This window comes from Rhipicephalus sanguineus, chromosome 7 (assembly GCF_013339695.2).
Source record: "Rhipicephalus sanguineus isolate Rsan-2018 chromosome 7, BIME_Rsan_1.4, whole genome shotgun sequence".
Lineage (NCBI taxonomy): Eukaryota > Metazoa > Arthropoda > Arachnida > Ixodida > Ixodidae > Rhipicephalus > Rhipicephalus sanguineus.
In genome coordinates, this window is record NC_051182.1 from 16,933,241 (window position 1) to 16,952,644 (window position 19,404).

A 19,404-nucleotide genomic window follows, 5' to 3' on the forward strand; every position below is an offset into this window, starting at 1 on the left:
CCCTCGAGAAGAAAAGCAAGCAGCGTTCAGCTTGAAATTTGACCCATTTCCGCGACGCGTCGCGTTGCAAATTTTTGCAGACGTGATCATGAACACCCAGTGTATGCATTGCGCTCGTCAGCTCAAAATTGTCGAGCCTGGTGAGGGGCGCTTTAAGATAAGAAGGTTTCTACTGCCTACCCGCCACGGTGGTCTAGTGGTTATGGTGCTCGACTGCTGACCCGCAGGTCGCGGGATCGAATCGCGGCCGCGGCGGCCGTATTTTCGATGGAGGCGAAAATGCTCGAGGCTTGTGTACTTAGATTTAAGTGCACGTTAAAGGGTTCATGAACCACTTTTCCAAGTAATGATCTAATGACCTCACCGGCTTCATTCCAAAGACACCGGCTTCATTCCAAATCGCGAGCTCACCATTGTACTCGATGCTCTTCCTTACGGCACTGTAGAGCTTGTTGTTTGGAATGGAGTAATACAGTTCTTCGACGTCCACGCAGATGGCTCTCGTGTCGGAGGGTTCACTCACGAGAAGCCTGTCAACAATAGCCTACGATTCCTAGATTTAAGATTATTAGTTGATCAAGGTCACGTGTGTTGGATGTACAGCCCAAGAACAAGCAAGCCTTTGCTGCCACATAACAGCGCTCATTCCAAGCTAACCAAAAGAACCATTGCGACGCTCTGCTGCCGTTCAGCTCTGGAGAAATCGCGCCGACACAGAGTCCAAGAGAACCTTGCCTAACACGTTGAACGCATGGTCAAAGCTAGCTACCCGTATGAGCTCACTTTGAGTTGCTGTTAGCGTTTTTTGCAGAACGTGAAAGCAGAAGGAAAAGAAAAGCAGCCTAGAGTAGTCAAACAGCACCTTCACGTAATGACCTACTTTTATCGCTTATCGCCCAATGAAAATAAAGTTGCGGATCGGTTTAGAGAAAGAACGGTTTTTACTGCCCCATGCAAATTGGCCAAAGTATGCGCGATGATGCTCAAAGAAAAGCGCTCTGCGTGCGATAAACACCACGCCAAAGTTTTCACTGAATGCACATCTGGTGTATTTTATGAAATGCCCTTGACCTGCGGAAGAGTTAACATAGGACAAACGGGGCGCTGTTTTAATGAGGGGGCCAGAGACCATAGCTTGGCGGTAGGCGCAAACAACTTTCACTGCAGGAGTTGCGGATGCACGCCGAGGTTTGAAGACACGGCCTGCTTGTCCCAATAAAGCAACAAGTTGCAAAGGATAGCTGTTCAGGCTTAACTTATTAATAGAAAATCTGACAAATGCGTAAGCATGCCTTCTTTGACTCTGCTTCCGAAAGAGGTTCATTTTTTGGACTGCTTTGTGTGAATGAGACTCAGTATCCGTGTTTCTAACTTTTAATTTGTGTGTCTGTAGTCGTTGTGTACTTCTGTCCATTTTCGCATGTTTTTGTTTTTTCGGTATATATATTTTAGCCACTGCATCTTAAATTGTTTGCGCGCTACCATTTCATGATCATGTTGGGAAGCCTCAAGCGGGTGTGTCGCTGATATGAGCGTCACAATGGGGGCGTAACCAGATCGCGTGGTGATGCGATTTATGTTGATATAAGCTCGCCTTGGCATTCCGTAATAAAGCTGGAAGTTTGTGCCCGTCCTGTGTACATCTCTTCTTTGTCCGTGTTTTTTAGCGCAGCCATGCATTATGTTCAAAGTTTACGCCAACTAGCCAAAACTAAAGCGTTGTTGGACGTAGAAGAGTACTTATTGTGTGTTGAGGGCATTTTTAAAATTTGCACTCATAATTCAGATGGTGATGCCTTTATTCATTTCATACCATGCGCAGGACCGACTTCGATGTTTCAAGTGACGAGAACATCTGGAGCACTCTAGTTTCGGCGATGCCTTACACTTTGGTACGGGTTGCGTTTGACCAGATGTCCGTACAGCGATTCATGGCTGCAAGGACGCTACAGGCAGCGAAAAGGTACAAAGCACAACTTTGAATTCTGCGTCGAGTACAGTGTAGTGAGAAGAAAAGAAACTAAAAATGCATTGTACGGTTAACCTGTTCTCCTCACTCCGCACTGCAATGCATGTGCCGGCTCATAAATAAGATATTGATATATGATAAGTAAGATATTCAGTTACCAATACCGTCTGTAAGAGTGCTATGCAAACATTTCACCAATCGTTGCGCACATGTCAAAAAAGAGTCTCATTTTGCGTTTTCTTTTGAATATCTTTTACTTTTTTGACTGTCTCATGTGAAAGAGCTCTAATATTGAAGTTCTTGTATACAGAATATGTGTGCTGTTGCAGCCTACATGGAAGTGGTAACTGCGGGATTCTGTCAAGTTCCTTGTTTCTCAAGCGACTTGTACCTGCAGTCCCCTCCATCGTAAATGTAAATAAACAAACTATCATTACATTAATATTATTTTTTCCTTACAAAGCAACAATATGCCAAGCACAATACTTGCATGGAGCCGGTGTCTGCTGCTGACTTGTGCCCCCATATCGAGAAGTTTGACTTGTGCCCCCTCATGCAGTAGCCGTGTCCAACCTGTAAGAGTTTGTCCACAAAGGTTGATTTTTTTTCCCGCCAAAACGTGGCAAAGGAGGGAGATGCTACGGCGCTGGTTGGGTGGTGTGAGGTCGTAACTAGCAGCGTACCTGTCGCAAGTCGTCTCCTAGACTTCACAGAGCGTAGATCTAGACACCGCGCAGACGGACGGGACGAAGGAAGGTATACACAGAACAAGCGCTGACTCTCAACTGTGGTTTATTAGGCATATGCAGATTATTTACACGCAAATGATAAGCATCAAGAACATTCGCAGAGGAGCGGGCAAAGGACTATAACAAGAAAAAATGGAAAAATAGAAAAAAAAGAAAAAGGCTTTTATACCGTGAAGAAACTGCGCAAGAGCGACAAAAGATAAAGCAAACATACGACTGATTAAGTTTACTTGTTTTTCGTGCTAAGAAACCGATGTTTGGCTGACGCAGGACTCTCCTTCTTTTTTAATGTAGAAAGCTTCCACGAGTTCCCGTGTCCTTTGATCTCTGTGTCTAAAGAGCACTGTCGTGTCACTGAACAATGGCTTGCACCCACACGTGTTGCAGTGCGAAGGCAGGTTGGCATACGTGCATGTCTTGAAGGTTCCAGAATGTTCTTTTAGCCGTACATAGAGGCAGCGCCCCGTTTGCCCGATGTACACTTTTTTTACAGTTAAAGGTATTTTGTACACTACCCCTTGTGCACAAGGCATTGCTGCGTCCGTGTGCTTCACATCGCACTTAATTTGGCTAAATTTGGCTAGACCTCATTATATCATGCTTTTTGTTCACCATTGGGCACAATTTTCCTAACTTATTTTTGGCTGAAAATAGTACCTGAACATCGTAACGTGACGCCACATTTTTTAACCCATGTGCCATTCTGTGCTTGTAGGGCATAGTGGCACATTTTTTTGGCCGCTCTTTTTGTACACTTTTTTGTCCCTTCTTAATCTGACGCACTAGTCCTTTGCAGGCAGAAGTGATTACAGGAGTCGGGAACCCGGCTGCCTGAAGGCGACCCATCTGATCAGAAAAGCTTTTTTTCCCCCTGGTGCCTACACGACTTCCTAATCGCGGCCCCGAGGCTCGACGTAGCGATGCCCTTCTTTACTATTTTAGAATGCCCCGACTTATAATTAAGGAGTCGTTTTACAGATCTGGGGTTATATGCCCAACAAGGGTGGCGTAGCGATACCGGAACAGCATCTGGAGATCCTCAGGCTCGGCCCAGAATTTTGCGTGGAACCGAGGCTCAGCAACGTCGAAAAGGTAGCCTTGGCGAGAACTATTTCTAAACATGTGACGGACAATGAGCGGTCGCGTTGTGTGTCTGAATGTGCAGATGTCATTATGCGTAGTCTAAAAGAGAAAGATAAGAGAAGTATAGGGCTACGTCCTCTTGCTGATTCGTTGAGAGAAAAGAAGTTAAAGCTGATGACAGCCGACAAGGAAGGATTTCTTGTGCTCTTGACCGATGGACAGTTTTCCGAGAAGGCCTCTGCAGCGCTAATGAAAAACTTCCAGTTAGCGACAGGAGAGCCGAGAAAGGTTAAGGAAAGAGCAAATGACTTTCTGCAGGAATTGAACCTGGAACGCCTGTCTAGAAGTGTAGCGAAAGCTCAGGGGTTGTGCTTGGAACCGTTTTTCTCGATTAAGACACACAAACCGGAGCAGCCTTTTCGCACTATAGTATCTGAGAATGGCACATGGCAGGTAGTTGTTTCAACCTTTCTGCAGAAGCAACTAGAAAAATTATTAGTGGAAGATCCCTTCATAATAAGAAACTCGGAGGTAATTGTTTAAGATTTACGCCATGGAAAGTTTGACAGATGTACTGCATTCAGTGTTGATGTTGTAGAATTATATTATTCCTTTCCACAGAGGGAGCTAGTGAATTGCGTGAAGGAATGCATTACAGAAAACATCGATGAACAAAAATTCAAAAATGATTGTGGTTTGAACGTAGAGACGTTTTTAGAGCTATTGATGTTCTATTTGCAATCGTCCTTCATTGTGTGGGAAGGAAAAACGATGGTCCAGAAAGCCGGGGTATGCATAGGGTCCAGGGTGGCACCGGTACTGAGCGACATTTTCCTAGGAAAAGTCGACTTAAGCCTAGCCAAGAAGCGTGAAGGGAAAGTTGTTTGTGTCGCCCGATACGTGGATGATTACTTAATTGTAATATCCAAATATGAAGCGTCCCTGAATGTGAATGAGATTCTGGAGGTCTTTCGAAACGCTGGAATGGGGCTTGAGTTCACCAGCGAAAAACCTTCACAAAACGCAACACAGTTTCTAGACCTAAAGATAACCTTTTCTAACAAGCATCCTTGTTGGGCGTATAACCCCAGATCTGTAAACCCCAGACCTTAGACCTTAGAACCTTAGAGACCTTAGAACCCCAGATCTGTATAACCCCAGACCTTTAAAAAAAAAGCGTATCAACAGAGAGTACCCGTGGATGGATCGTAACCTTATACATATGAAACGCAAAATAAAACGAGTTCGAAAACGCGGCGATAGGGAGGTACTTCCAAGCCTAGTACGCACTTTTCAGGATAAAGTGCGTGCCGCAAGAGACCAGTTCTTTTCTTGCACCTTGACTTCTTTCATGTCGGAGCAACCAAGAAAATTCTGGCGATATTTATCTAAAGATAAGAGCGGCATCACAGAGATCAGAACGTCTGGCATAAGCATTGACGATCCTTTTACTATTGCAAATGAATTCAACGCGCTCTTCCAATCTGTTTTTACTTTGAAAGCATCGCATGCACACTTACAACCTTACATGCTTCGTACTTCGATGTCCGAAGTAAATTTAAGCAAGAACGGCATTTTTAATCTCTTGCGTAATTTAGACATTAAAAAATCACCAGGTCCGGACAACATATCGAATGTTTTTCTCAACAGGTATGCAATCTGGGTAGCAGAGTACTTATATATAATTTACAAAAAGTCGTTAGAATCCTGTGTGATACCTGATGACTGGCGCTCTGCAAGAATAGTTCCGATTCACAAGTCTGGGTCCCCTTAGAATTAAATAATTACAGACCAGTTTCTTTAACATCCACAGCTTGTAAACTGCTAGAACATATTTTATTTAAAGCGATTATGACACATCTGGAGGATAATAATTTACTTCATGCAAATCAACATGGCTTTAGGGCTGGTTTATCCACTATAACACAGTTAGCTGAGATAACGGATGATTTTCTAAGTGTAGTAAATATGAGGGGTCAAATTGATGCAGTATTTTTGGACTTTTCCAAAGCGTTTGATGTTGTTCCGCATGCTGATTTAGTAACCAAACTGCATTCTATGGGCATTGAACCCAATATCATTCGTTGGATAGCATGTTATTTGTCCTCAAGGAAACAGTATGTTGCGGTCAATGATTGTGTTTCCGATACACTGGATGTACACTCGGGAGTGCCACAAGGCTCGGTACTCGGCCCCTTAATGTTCTTAGTTTATATAAATGACATTTATTTACCTGTTCATTCGCCTGTGAAGATCCGACTGTTTGCCGACGATTGTGTGGTATATGCTAATGTGACTGACCATTCCGACCAAGTTCGACTCAATGATACGTTGCACTCAATTAGCGTATGGTGTGAAACATGGGGATTGAAGCTTAATACTTCGAAGACTGCGTGTATTACATTTAGCAACAAAAAAGAACCCTTGGAATTTTCTTATACTATTAATACTGCTTACATTAAAAAAACCAATCAAGTAAAGTATTTAGGTGTTACAATTACAAACAGTTTAACTTGGGAAACACATATAGAAAATGTGTGCAGCAACGCGCTAAAAAAGCTCGCATTTTTGAAATGAAAATTGCGTCGTACGTCACCAACCGTAAAATTAACTGCATACAAGACTCTCGTCAGACCGAAATTAGAATATGCGGATCTGGAGCCCGCATCAAAAGTACTTAATCGGGAAATTAGAAAGAGTGCAAAATCTGGCCTTGAGGTTTATATACACCACATACTCGCGTTTTTCAAGCGTGTCCGTTCTTCGCGACAGGGCAAAATTGAAAAAACTAGCTCATCGCAGAAATGTATGAAATTTTTATATCAGCTGTACCACGGTCACTATAAAATTCCTCGTGAAAGTTACTTAACTGATGCGGTCGGCTCGTACAACAAAACCGTTAAACAGCCATTTAGTAATCTTAAAATACACCAGCATTCCCTTTTTCCGCATGCAATATCACTATGGAATAAATTACCCGAAGAAGTAGTTAACGCTAATACAACAGAATCGTTTGTACAGTTTTTAAATAACCTTTCGTTTGACATGTAAAGCTATGTTATGCTGAACAGCTATGTTGGCAGTTGACTCCCACGTTCATTTTTTTTATGTATAGAGAATTTACCTCATGTGTTGAATTGTTGTATGTGCATGATTTATCACTGTTATAATGTTGTGTGTTTGGAATTGCGAAGCATATGTTGATTGTAGTTGGCGTTTGCTTTACCGGTAATTTAGCGACTGTTGTAATCAGTATTGTTGTTATTGTTTATGTTAATGCTGTTCCCACTCCTGCTTGGGCCCGAGTAGGGCCTGCAGTATTTGTAAATAAATAAATAAAAAATCTGTAAAACCACTCCTTAATTATAAGTCGGGGCATTCTAAAATAGTAAAGAAGGGCATCGCTACGTCGAGCCTCGGGGCCGCAATTAGGAAGTCGTGTAGGCACCAGGGGGAAAAAAAAGCTTTTCTGATCAGATGGGTCGCCTTCAGGCAGCCGGGTTCCCGACTCCTGTAATCACTTCCGCCTGCGAAGGACTTGTGCGTCAGATTAAGAAGGGACAAAAAAGTGTACAAAAAGAGCGGCGAAAAAAATGTGCTACTATGCCCTAGAAGCACAGAATGGCACATGAGTTAAAAAATGTGGCGTCGCGTTATGATGTTCAGATACTATTTTCAGCCAAAAATAAGTTAGGAAAATTGTGCCCAATGGTGAACAAAAAGCATGATAAAATGAGGTCTAGCCAAATTAAGTGCGATGTGAAGCACACGGACGCAGCAATGCCTTGTGCACAAGGGGTAGTGTACAAAATACCCTTAACCTGTAAAAAAGTGTACATCGGGCTAACGGGGCGCTGCCTCTATGTACGGCAAAAGAACATTCTGGAACCTTCAAGACATGCACGTATGCCAACCTGCCTTCGCACTGCAACACGTGTGGGTGCAAGCCATTGTTCAGTGACACGACAGTGCTCTTTAGACACAGAGATCAAAGGACACGGGAACTCGTGGAAGCTTTCTACATTAAAAAAGAAGGAGAGTCCTGCGTCAGCCAAACATCGATTTCTTAGCACGAAAAAGAAGTAAACTTAATCAGTCGTATGTTTGCTTGATCTTTTGTCGCTCTTGCGCAGTCTCTTCACGGTATAAAAGCCTTTTTCTATTTTTTTGTATTTTTCCTTTTTTTCTTGTTATGGTCCTTTGCCCGCTCCTCTGCGCATGTTCTTGATGCTTATCATTTCTGTATAAATAATCTGTATATGCCTAATAAACCACAGTTCAGAGTCAGCGCTTGTTCTGTGTATACCTTTCTTCGTCCCATCCGTCTGCGCGCTGTTTTTTGCCCATTATGTATCACCAACTGGAGCAACTTTCAGTCCGGCGTAGATCTAGTTTAAGGTGAATCCCTTTTTAGGTGTCTTGTCATCTCCACAAATAATCATTTGTCAGAGTGGCGTTACGCGTTGAAGTTTTCCATCAAGGTGGGTAAAACTGCGAGTGAGACCCATGAAATGATCGAGGTTGTTTATGGGAGTGATGTCATGGGTTGACCAAGTGTTTTTGAGAGGTGCAAATATTTTCGGGAGGAAAGAGAGCCTGTTGAATATGCGCAACGGTGAAGACGTCAGTCAACGGCGAAAAGTGTATATTAGAGGCACATGCGAAGTACATGCACACGAAACGTGCGTACATTATCGCCGTCAGTGGAATAATAGGTCACGGCTGATTTTCAATTTGTTTACTAGGTAACCATCCGAAACCACCAAACGCGTATTTGTAGCACGCGTAGCCACGTTAGCCAGCCTGACTCTAGATGGTGACCGTAGAGGTCGTAACTCAAGCGGCAAACAAGCCGAAAACACTCGCCTAACGAGAAACACTGCATTATGATATCATTCTTGGTCGAAGGCGTGGTCTTATGGATTACTTTTCCGTGTCAGTAGAAGAGGGAAGAGAAAACTGAAACAAATGCAGAAAAATGAGAAGTAACACAGATATTTTGGTTAGATCTGCGGCAGTCTACTGCGCTCCGTGTCCAGAAAATCTGAAAATATGTCCGGATCATGCTTCATGTCAAGAAGTTCTAACTTGTATCACGTGATAAACACCTCCGACCACACTTTCAAGGACGTTTGACTGTAATTTTTTTATGTTTCATATTACACAAGTTTTAGAGCAATTTATGCTTGTTTATTTCGAGCCACTGCCCGTCACTCTCTTCTTTCTTCCTTGTGACAGCCATCAGCAGAACGTACGCGCGTTCTTTTCGCAATTTAAGGCAAAATTTCCTCCGTTTCTCAGAAAACCGTTCCCCTGCAGTTAGGGTTTTTGAACGTCAATTCCCTTTGACGCAAAATAAGGTCCTCAACACTTCTGCATTGGTCCCGCGTCCATGCCACCGCGAACCTAGCGACACTAGTGAATAAAACGATAGTGTGCGCTGTGCTCTAAAGGTGTAAACATGCTTAGTTCAGCCTTCGCTAAGCTAAGCTCCTGATATATTGAATTTTTGGCATTTTTTGGGCGAAAAAGTGTGGCTGTAAGCTTTTTTTCTGCATTTTTCGGCAACCACGGAACCAAACCTTACTATGGGGTCACGGGCTAGGTTTGCTAAAATAAATATGTCGGAGAAGTGATGCCGTATACAGGGGTATTGAAGATGCGACACTGTTTATACATACATATGTTGAGGGAAGGCAAAAACGGTTTTCATTAGTGGTGTAGAAGAGGTCGACGATCTCGCGCGAGAGCGACTCCATTGAACTTATACCGAAAACGGATTCGCACCAAGTCATGTTAATTTATTGTGCATATGCTGTTTACCGAACAATCCCTTCCCCACCTATTCCCAAACTGCGGCCGAGCGCCTTCCTCTCCTGCGAAATAAAGGTTCAATTCATTCATTCATTATACCTATCAGGTTACGAATAAACACATTAGCCATTTCTTTCAATTCATGCACGTCCTCCGGGGTAATAAAGTGTTTGTAAGCAAACAGCAAAACGTGTACTGAAAGATTTTGGGGCGCCATTGTTTACATATCGTTTCGGGAATAGCTATATACAGAAGGCACAATGAGAAAAACTCACCTTTTGCAACACTTAGTAGACAAATCACAAGTTAGAAGGCGAAGGAAATTCGATTTGGACTTGTATAATAAATTGATAGCGATGAAATATTTCAACCTCATAAACGTTGATAATAATGTTCTGTAAGCACGGTCTGCTTAAGAGTGCGCGTATTCTTGTTTCGCGTGCGGCAGATATTTGCTAAGAAGCTGGGATGTCACCACCAACCATGTCATTTAAGCTGCTTAGCAACCGGACTTATTGCGGAATATGAAAGTACAGCAGTTAGGTTCATTTTATAGATATGCCTTCAGTCTGCATGTTCACACTTTTTTCAGGACAGCAGTGGCTGGTGGATTGTTTGTCCTTTTCTTCTTCACCATTGCGATAACAGCAGGGGTGGCGCTGATATACTGGTACAGGGACTGCGACCCTGTGCTTCGAGGAGCCATCAAAACATTTGACCAGGTGAATGGAACTTATGGTTTTTGTCGACGAAAGAGGATATATATACAAATATTTCTTGTTGGTATGCACAGGAGCACAGTAAATGTAATGTTACCTTGACCAAGGATGAAGATTAACGCTGTGACAGCCGGTGAATGCGCTTGTGAAAGATTGGTCAAGACCTGCTTTTGTATAAGTCCGGCATTTGTACTCTATTTTAAAAATGTAGTATATACTCGCTGTACTAAATTCAGCAAGATGAAGCTAAATTTAGTACGACACCTACATTTGCAATTTGGCGGAGAGCTTTGCGGAAACATTTAGATCGGCAGCCAGCGTTATTCCGAAGTTTAAATGTAAGGGCAGGGGAAAATTTTAGTGGAAAATCAATCGATAAAACAAACAGAGTAACCACTTCCATAAAAGAGGTTCTAAAGGCAAATACCACAAATAAATGACAACAAATAGCACGCAGCTATTGAGCTAAAACCCAATAGGTTCCTTTGCTGCTGAAAAGTGCTATATATTTTCACAAAACAATAGCAACTAATCCACCCTAACGCAATGAAGAAATGCAGCTGAATGATAGATAGAAAATTGCTACAATTCAAGAACACGCTTTATACTATAGTCCCGGTAGTGTAAACCTCTCCTTCTCTTACATGTGTTGCGGAGCCATGGCTTTTATGAGTTACATTTGATGCTGCTGGAATAGTTCCTGCGCAACTGCTTCTTGAAAAAGTAAACTGTGCACGAACGATTTTTTTACTTAAGCCTAGGTGAACACGGCCCCATACATGACGTAACTCGTTAGTACAAGGTAACTCAATATATGCTTCAACATAAATTTTGCAAATGCCCTTTGAAAGCTTACGCAAGGCACTACATTGTTTACCTTTCGGCATCTGTGGACATTAATGTGCACAGATACCGAGCAGTAACAGACTTTTGAATCTTCAAATACAAACTGTGAGAGTTTCAGTGCCTTGGTAGTCGCCAAACACATCAAACAAGTACAACCATCCACCGACACCGCTCCTTCCAGGCGACCGATACGCATAGCCGTGCGCAGGGTTCTCCATCGGGGGGGAGGGGGCGAAGGTTCATCGCAGCCCCCCCCTCCTACTAAGTCAATGTACGAGGCAGATTTTGCGCCCCCTCTTAGGTGACTAGAGGGTACGCGGCAGTTTTTGCTCCTCCCCTCCTAGGTGACTAGGGGGGCGGCCGGCCCCCTCTGGCCCCCCGTGCGCACGCCTATGCCGATACGGTCTATGTCATGTTATCATTACCAAGCTCTAGAACCGCGCGCCAGAGAAGCGTACGATTAAAAAATCCATCTAGTTCGTGGTGGCGCGGGATCTTCCCTGCGTGTTCTCTGGACCGCCATAAAGTTAATTCTACAAGAACAGCTCCACTTGGCGAACACTGTCGAAACAGCCAAGCTTATGCCCGTCCTAAATCAGGCTATATCGTACTTCCATCTTTTAGGGGCGAAGCACCTTAAGGCCAAGGCTTGTCGGACCATCCACTTGGCGTCCGTGTCCGTGATTACACAGCACCGTGTAAAAGCGAAATATTCAGGTTTAACAATAGACTAATATCAATCATAATTGTGACGAAACAGCATATTACACCTGCAAACACAAACCCTTAATACTGGCCCGCAACTTCAACCTACACATTAGGGACCTTAGGACCTAGCTTTGTCGTCGACTCTCACTGTCCGCTGTCACGGTATATAGAAAACCGTTGCTATAGTCGAAACATATATATGTGTGTATGTGAATAAAAAGAAAGCTTTCCAATAGACAAACATCAGTCATAATTGTGACAGAACAATATAAAACACCTATAAGCACAAACCCTTTATACTACATGGGTTCGAAACAGCGCGTTAACTGCGAGGACACAGAAAGAAACAGACAGGACCAGGCGCCACTCCCCCTCCTATCATGTGAAAAGCATATTTAATCGTGTTCGCACAAATAAAAAAACATTGTTGGTAGTTCAGCGCCTGGTCCTGTCTGTTTTTTTCTGTGTCCTCGTAGTTTACGTGCTGTTTCGAACCCATGAAGCCTTACCAACAAGCTGAAACCCGTACCCTTTATACTAGTCGGCGAATTCAACCTAGACATTGTGAACCTTAGGACGTAGCTTTGCCCTTGACTCTATGTCACTTTTTGTCACCTATGTCACTCAATTTACATTACATGCACTCTAAGAAAAAATATGGTTGATCCCTCCGTCATAGAAATCGTTATAACACGAAAGTAAAACGTGTTCTTGCAAAGTAGTTCAATGTTTACTGTACACTGATAAAGAGCTTCCACAATGTACATTGGTGCATCGCAGCTATAACACCGTTAACGTGGATACACCCACGTTGACGCTTGGTGGTATATCTCCATCTCGATTAGCAACGTCCATGATCAGTAATTAAACAAACCCTTTTGGCAGCAGTAGCATTTAACGGTGAGAGCGTAATCAGAGAAGGCAGTGGGACAGCGAGAAGAGCGTCGTTGATTGGACGCAGAACTTGAAGTAAGGTCGCCATTTCGTGCCATGTTAAAGAGTTATTGAACACCACGGTTGGACTAGAGGGAAACGCAACGTGCGTCGTGTACCCTAGCCGCGATTTTTCTCGTGGCGAGCGTAAGCAGGGAACGCGGTGTTCCAGAGAGGCGAGGCAGGTGCGCGTCGTAGAGCTATTTTTATGTGGATGGATGCTACGAGCGATGGCGCCGTTCGGCATAAGATCGTCACCTCGTGGTGTGTTAAGGCGTTGACGAAATTACACTTCTCCTACTGGAAACGCGCCGAATGGGGCGGACGCGTAGCAACTACGCGTTGCAGGAACTAATCGCGAACGCCATGGTCATGATGCATTACTTCACTTTACCGCTCCCAGATGGCGACACCACCACGCCGACCAACGTACCGCTTCCTACGCCACCTACTATGACATTACCAGTGATGGCCCCTGTTGCATTTTCCGTTGGTGGCATTTCATCACTCAATGACAAAATAAAAGTTTCATCATCGGCTGGCGTAGACGATATTAACTCCAAATTGTTAAAAAATACTAAAGAAATTATTGCAGTGTATTTTTCGATGCTGTTCTCACTGTCACTCGAAACAGGAATTTTACCAGACGACTGGAAGGAGGGAAAGGTCATTCCAGTCCACGAATCAGGTAACAGACAGCCCCCCCTAAATTATCGAGCCATTTCCCTAAAAAGCGTCCCTTGCAAAATTATGGAACATGTCATATACTCTCACATAATGCACTTCCTTGACACTAACAATTTTTTTCATTTCTCCCAGCACGAATTTCGTAAATCATTATCTTGTGAAATCCAACTTGCTATATTTGTTCATGATCTACATTCTAATCTCGACTGTCACTTCCAGACCGATGCAATCTTTCTCGACTTCGCAAAAGCCTTCGATAAAGTGGCACATAAACGCCTACTACTAAAACTTGCCCAGTTGAACCTGCACCCGAACATTCTTGCATGGATCACTCAATTTCTTACGAACCGCTCCCAGTTAGTCTCAATTAAAAATACCCGCTCTAGCTCCCTCCCAGTAACATCCGGCGTCCCCCAAGGATTTGTACTCGCACCCCTCTTGTTCCTAATATACATTATTGACCTTCCCGACCATGTATCTTCCCATATCCGTTTATTTGCCGACGACTGCGTCATCTATCGCACAGTTACTAACACTTCTGATCAAGCTGCACTCCAACAGGATCTTAACCTCGTGCAACAGTGGTGCGATCTTTGGTTAATGAAGCTTAATCCCACTAAATGCAAACTTGTTTCATTTCAACGCCAGCGTAATCCTTTATCATTCTCATACCTAATCTCTAATTCCACTATTGAACATGTTCAATCATATAAATACCTAGGCGTCACCTTATCATCTGACCTTTCCTGGAACGCACACATCAACAACATCATATCATCCGCGAACAGATCCCTCGGTTTCCTAAAGCGTCATTTGCGTCACGTACCACTAGACATAAAACTTCTGGCATACAAATCACTCATCAGACCCAAACTAGAATATGCAGCGCCCATCTGGAGCCCGCACCAGATATACCTAATAAACGAACTAGAATCTGTACAAAATCATGCCACTAGGTTCATTCATTCTTCATATTCATACGACATAAGCATATCATCCCTAAAACGTGACATTCACGTCGCAAATCTTTCTGTGCGTCGCCGCATCGCCAGTCTGTGTTTGTTTCACAAATTTTTCCACAGTTCCCTCAATCAAGCACCTTACATCATCCCACCGACACGCATATCTCACCGCACGACCCATGGTTATTCAATCGCACGCGCACATGCTCGCACTACTACTTTTCCTGCCTCATTTTTTCTTCGCACAGCAGTGGACTGGAATGGCCTTCCCCGCGACATTGCAGCCATCACGTGTTCATCATCTTTTGCGCACAACATAAACGCATATTGTTCGTCATGAAGATCACTCTCTGTAACCTCCATTTGTTAACCCACCCCTTATGTAATACCCCCTCACCGGGGTTTTAAGGTAATAAAGTGAAGTGAAGTGAAAAGCACTGTGAGAGGAAAATGTGAGATATAAAATGCGCGCTTGTAAATGCTCCAGAGTATGTGACCGTGCTGCAGTGGATAGCGTGCCCGGCATCTGTTGTCGCGACCGAGAGGTCGTGGGTTCGACTCCTGTTGACAGATCCTTTTCCTTTCTTTGCCATCTGATCGTGTTTATTTTTTCGACGTTGCTTTCATGATGAAAATACGTCACTAAACGCTTGGTGGACCCTGGCATAAAAATTACACCATCTCCCGCTAAAGGGGACCATGAGTAGATGCGAAGCCGGAGCACTTGCACCATCGCGTTCCGTTGGCGTTCGTTGGGCATGCTACCGAGCTCGCGTCGTGGAACGCGAAGAGCGACGATACGCGCGTCGTATCTTCCATCTAGCCTGGCCGTTAATTCTCACAGGGCGAGCGGGGAACGCGGTCGACAGGCGGGCGAGAGGGGGCAGCGTGAGAGAGGAGAGAGAAGATGAGGGGACGCGCATGCGCTCGAGCTGATCGCGGCGTTGCGCAGGAGAGAATTTCGGCATCTCTAGCCCACGTTTCAGAGGAAGAGTGGAAAGACGGAGGGGAGAGGGAAAGTGGAGAGGGGAAGGGGAGAGTGTGAGTGGAGATAGGAAATGGGAGAGGGTAGATGACAGGGGGAATGGTGAGGGGGAGTGGAGAGGAGGTGTGTGGAGAGGGTATGCGCATGCGCAGTAAGGGTGGTCACGCCGCACACCACCACCGGATTGAGCTCCGCCTTAAGATACTTCGCATCTGAAACACTTTCGTATTAAAAAAAAGAGTCAAGAGTCAATTCATCGTGACTCTCTTGGGGTATCCACTTGACCCCTTTTGGAAGGTACAAACAGAAAAAGAGAGTTACTATTTCTGAAGGAGTCACTAGAATCTCGTGAAGCGCTTTTCGATTAGCTTCCGTGAAGAAGGCGCCACCGTATACGCCGTACATATCGCGCGCTTGCCGTTCGGCGCCGTCGCGGCGCCATGGTTCGCCGACGGAGCCGGGCTGGCGCGGCTACTCTGCCTCGTCTCTGTCTCCTCGGTCTTTTGGAATGCGTTGTGTTGGTTGCGCGGGTTGCGTCAGTTGCCTGTCCTGTGGTTTTGTGTTCGAGCGAACATGCGCATCATTGGTGGCGATGACGCCAGGCTCCGTGCTCGAAGTGACGCTTGGAGGGCGGAATATTGATAGACCTGCGGGCACGGGCAACGTGCGCCTGTTAACGGTGAGTGTATTGGTTTCGTCGGTACTAATTATACAGTTTTAGCTGGGCGTCTGCAGAAGCTCTGCGGAAGTAGGCTGCCAGCCATTTCCAACAACAGCCTGTGTCTGCGGGGCTGTTGCGATGCCTAACTAAAACTGTCAGTTAACGAGTTGACACCGTTATGCGCGTTACTGCACAAGCTCCCATAAAATGAGCGATGCAAACAATTATCAAGGGTCTTTGCCTGCTGATTGCACATTGTGTCTGCACTGCTGAAGGCGCAAGATGTCGTTCTGAGATGCGCTTTAGTATACTTAATAATGACATCTTCATCGACATTGAGTGTGCAGCATGCTTCCACGCGTGGGAACGTGAAAAAATGTCTGTGTACAGAACACTTAGACGCGCTATATCTATTGGTTTTTGTTCGCTTAAAGAGGGTAGGTTAAGATGCATATATAGTACGATGTTTTCAGCGCCTACGCGGTAGTCAAGTTGGACACGCCTCGCCAGTAAGGTGAAAAGCTCGAGACTTTCGACGGCGCGCGTTGTTGCGGACGCCGTCGTGCACCCTTTTCCCTCATTTCTGTTTGCTGTTTTCGTAGTTTGCCTGCATCTGCGTTAATGGTTGATCTTATAACAGAATCAAGTGACTGTGGAAGCTATGTGCGGTGATTCCAGGATATGACATGTTTGGTCTCGACGTAGACGGCGTTCGTGCGCGCTGGGTGTCGTTCGGGCGCTCGCACTCGCATGTGTTTATCTGAGTATTTAGGGATGGGTCGGGTTTGTAAAACAGGCGGTCAGTAACCGCTCACGACGGGACACTGAATGCCGGAGGATGCGCTTCGGTGTTGGAATATGCCGGCGCAAAGCCGGGCTTATTGTGACAGCAAGTTTTGTAGCGATTTCTCAGAAAAGAGGTGCTTTCTCTTGTGCATAGCCAGTGCCTACTGCGAAACCAAGTTCCCGCCTTCGTTTACTTGAAAATTTGTTTTCATTGCGAAGTTTTTAAAAGCGAAACACACTTGTCCGATGTCATTGTAGCACTTGCGCGAAAACAAACGGGGACGAAGAAAGGAGACACACGGACTAGCGCAATCTAACAACTGATTTATTTTTGAAAAAAGCGTTTGCTTAAAAGCCCAACGGGATCTGCGCGCTTCCGCCAGAGAGCACACACAATCCGCGCATACAACAATCAATAGACCACAATTCCCAAGATCATCGCGTCCACACAAAATGAAAAGGGAACGTCATTAAAGATACGCGGACAGCAGCGAAATCTCCTTATCTAATAAAGCAACAGACGGATGGCTGATGCACTTGTCTTCTAGTCTATTAATCCAAAGCGCCTCCACTATTTCCCTCGCAGTCTTGTTCCGGTGTTTGAACAGAATGCCAGTGCCTCCAGGCTGAGGTATGCAGCCACATTCTTTACAGTGCATGGCCATATGCGTACTAGGGCGACCTTTGAGGCTGGACAAATGCTCCCTTAGTCTAGTGTTGCAGCAACGTCCAGTCTGCCCCACGTACGCATGACCACACATCAAAGGAATGTTATACACCGCATTAGTCGCGCATTCCACAAACTGGTTCCTGCTCGGATGTTTGATATTGCATTCTTTTTTGTTCGTTCCTTGCATTCGAACATCTTTTTCACCTTGGCACACACCTTTCCTAATTTGTTATGAGCTGAAAACACCACTTTCACTCCGTAGTTTTCGGCTACCTTTTTAAGTCGGTGTGACACGCCGTGTACATACGGAATAACTGAAACCTTAGAAAATGGTTCATTTTTTCTGGGGTTAGCACCGCTTAAGTCATCTTCCTGTTTTAATTTCTTCATTAGCCTAGTGCATGAAGCCTGCAGAATGGTGTTTGGATACCCGGCTTCCCGCAAGCGATCAACTTGCTGTAAAAACACGGTGTTCACAGTATGAAAGCATGACTTTCTTAACGCTGATATGAAACAAGACATTACAATACCATTCTTAACAATTCTGGAATGATTAGATGCATAATTCAAAAGCGGCTTCCCCGCTCTAGGCGAGAACTGCCAGCACACATGCCCTGGTTGAAATTCTAACTTGATGTCAAGAAACTGCAATTTGCTGCCTACAGGTACTTCAGACGTAAATGTCAAGCCTTTTCCCCGAGAATTGAAGGCATCAACCACCCTATTCTTGAACCCTTCCTTGTCCTCTTGTCTGCCCAATATCAAAGAGTCGTCAACATACCTGTATATCTTGTATGTTATACCTTCTAAATCGTTTTTGAGATCTCTGTCAATACTTCCCAGAAAAATGCTGCTGAGGATAGGAGCCACCTTAGAACCAATGCACACCCCCTTGGCCTGTATGTAAGTTCCATCACAGAATCCTACGTGCGTGTTCTGTAAATAAAAAAGCAATAGTTCTAGGAAGGATTCAACCGTCATCCCACACGTGTTGCGGAAAGCAACTTCATCGTTGTCCTTTTTGATGCAGTCTTTAACTGAGCTCATGAGGGGTCCTTGCGGTAAGGAATAGAAGAGGTCCTGCACGTCTATGCTAAATCCCCAGTTGCAACCGCTTATACTTAGTTTCAAGGGCTTGTTTTCTTTGTTATACACAATATTACACTTCTTTCCTTCATTCATAGCGAGGGTCTCGTTCTGGCAGACTTGTTGCTTTCAGGTAGTATGCGAGGGATTATTGGTCAGCTGCCAGCTCGTAATAAGTTCACGTGCTACGTGACGCCAACAAGGCAGAAAAAGAGTGTTCCACACTCGCCGTCATGGCTACTGGCGGCGCTGACTGACGCTCCCACGTTTAAATGTACATATATACCCTATAAAGTGGACGGGGGGATGGCCGCCGCGGTAGCTCAGTTGGTAGAGCATCGGACGCGTTATTCGAAGGTCGCAGGTTCGGTCCCTGCCCGCGGCAAGCAATCTTTTCGTCCACTTTTCTTTCTTCACAATTACCTTACATTTATTACTAAAAACATCCCCTATACTTTCCTTGGCATTATTGTCTGTTAGTTCTCATTAATATTGTGTATAACAAAGAAAACGAGCCCTTGAAATTAACACTTCTTTCCTTCAAGCATGTACATAGGCAATACGTAAGTGGCCTAATTGGAAATCACAGAACATCTCTTCGCGCTTTCTAGATTACTCTGCTTGAAAAGGTTTCTTTTTTTGTCGAGTTTCATTAAATAATCCTAAAATTGAAAAATTCTTTTTTTTTTGGCCGTCGCTTGGCACAACGGCAAGTATTATTGGACTTGCTTAAAATGAATACCTCA

At 44.5% G+C, this 19,404-nt stretch overlaps 1 protein-coding gene across 1 annotated transcript in view; it reads left to right on the top strand.

Annotated features, from left to right (window-relative positions):
* The window catches only part of LOC125759082 (putative sodium-dependent multivitamin transporter), a 124,317-nt gene that overhangs the window by 57,834 nt on the left and 47,079 nt on the right, over positions 1–19,404 (top strand). Inside the window, exons 8-9 of the mRNA XM_049417335.1 lie at positions 1,823–1,963; positions 10,208–10,337. Coding sequence (XP_049273292.1) covers positions 1,823–1,963; positions 10,208–10,337 — 271 coding nt within the window. The remainder of the gene's footprint in view (positions 1–1,822; positions 1,964–10,207; positions 10,338–19,404) is intronic.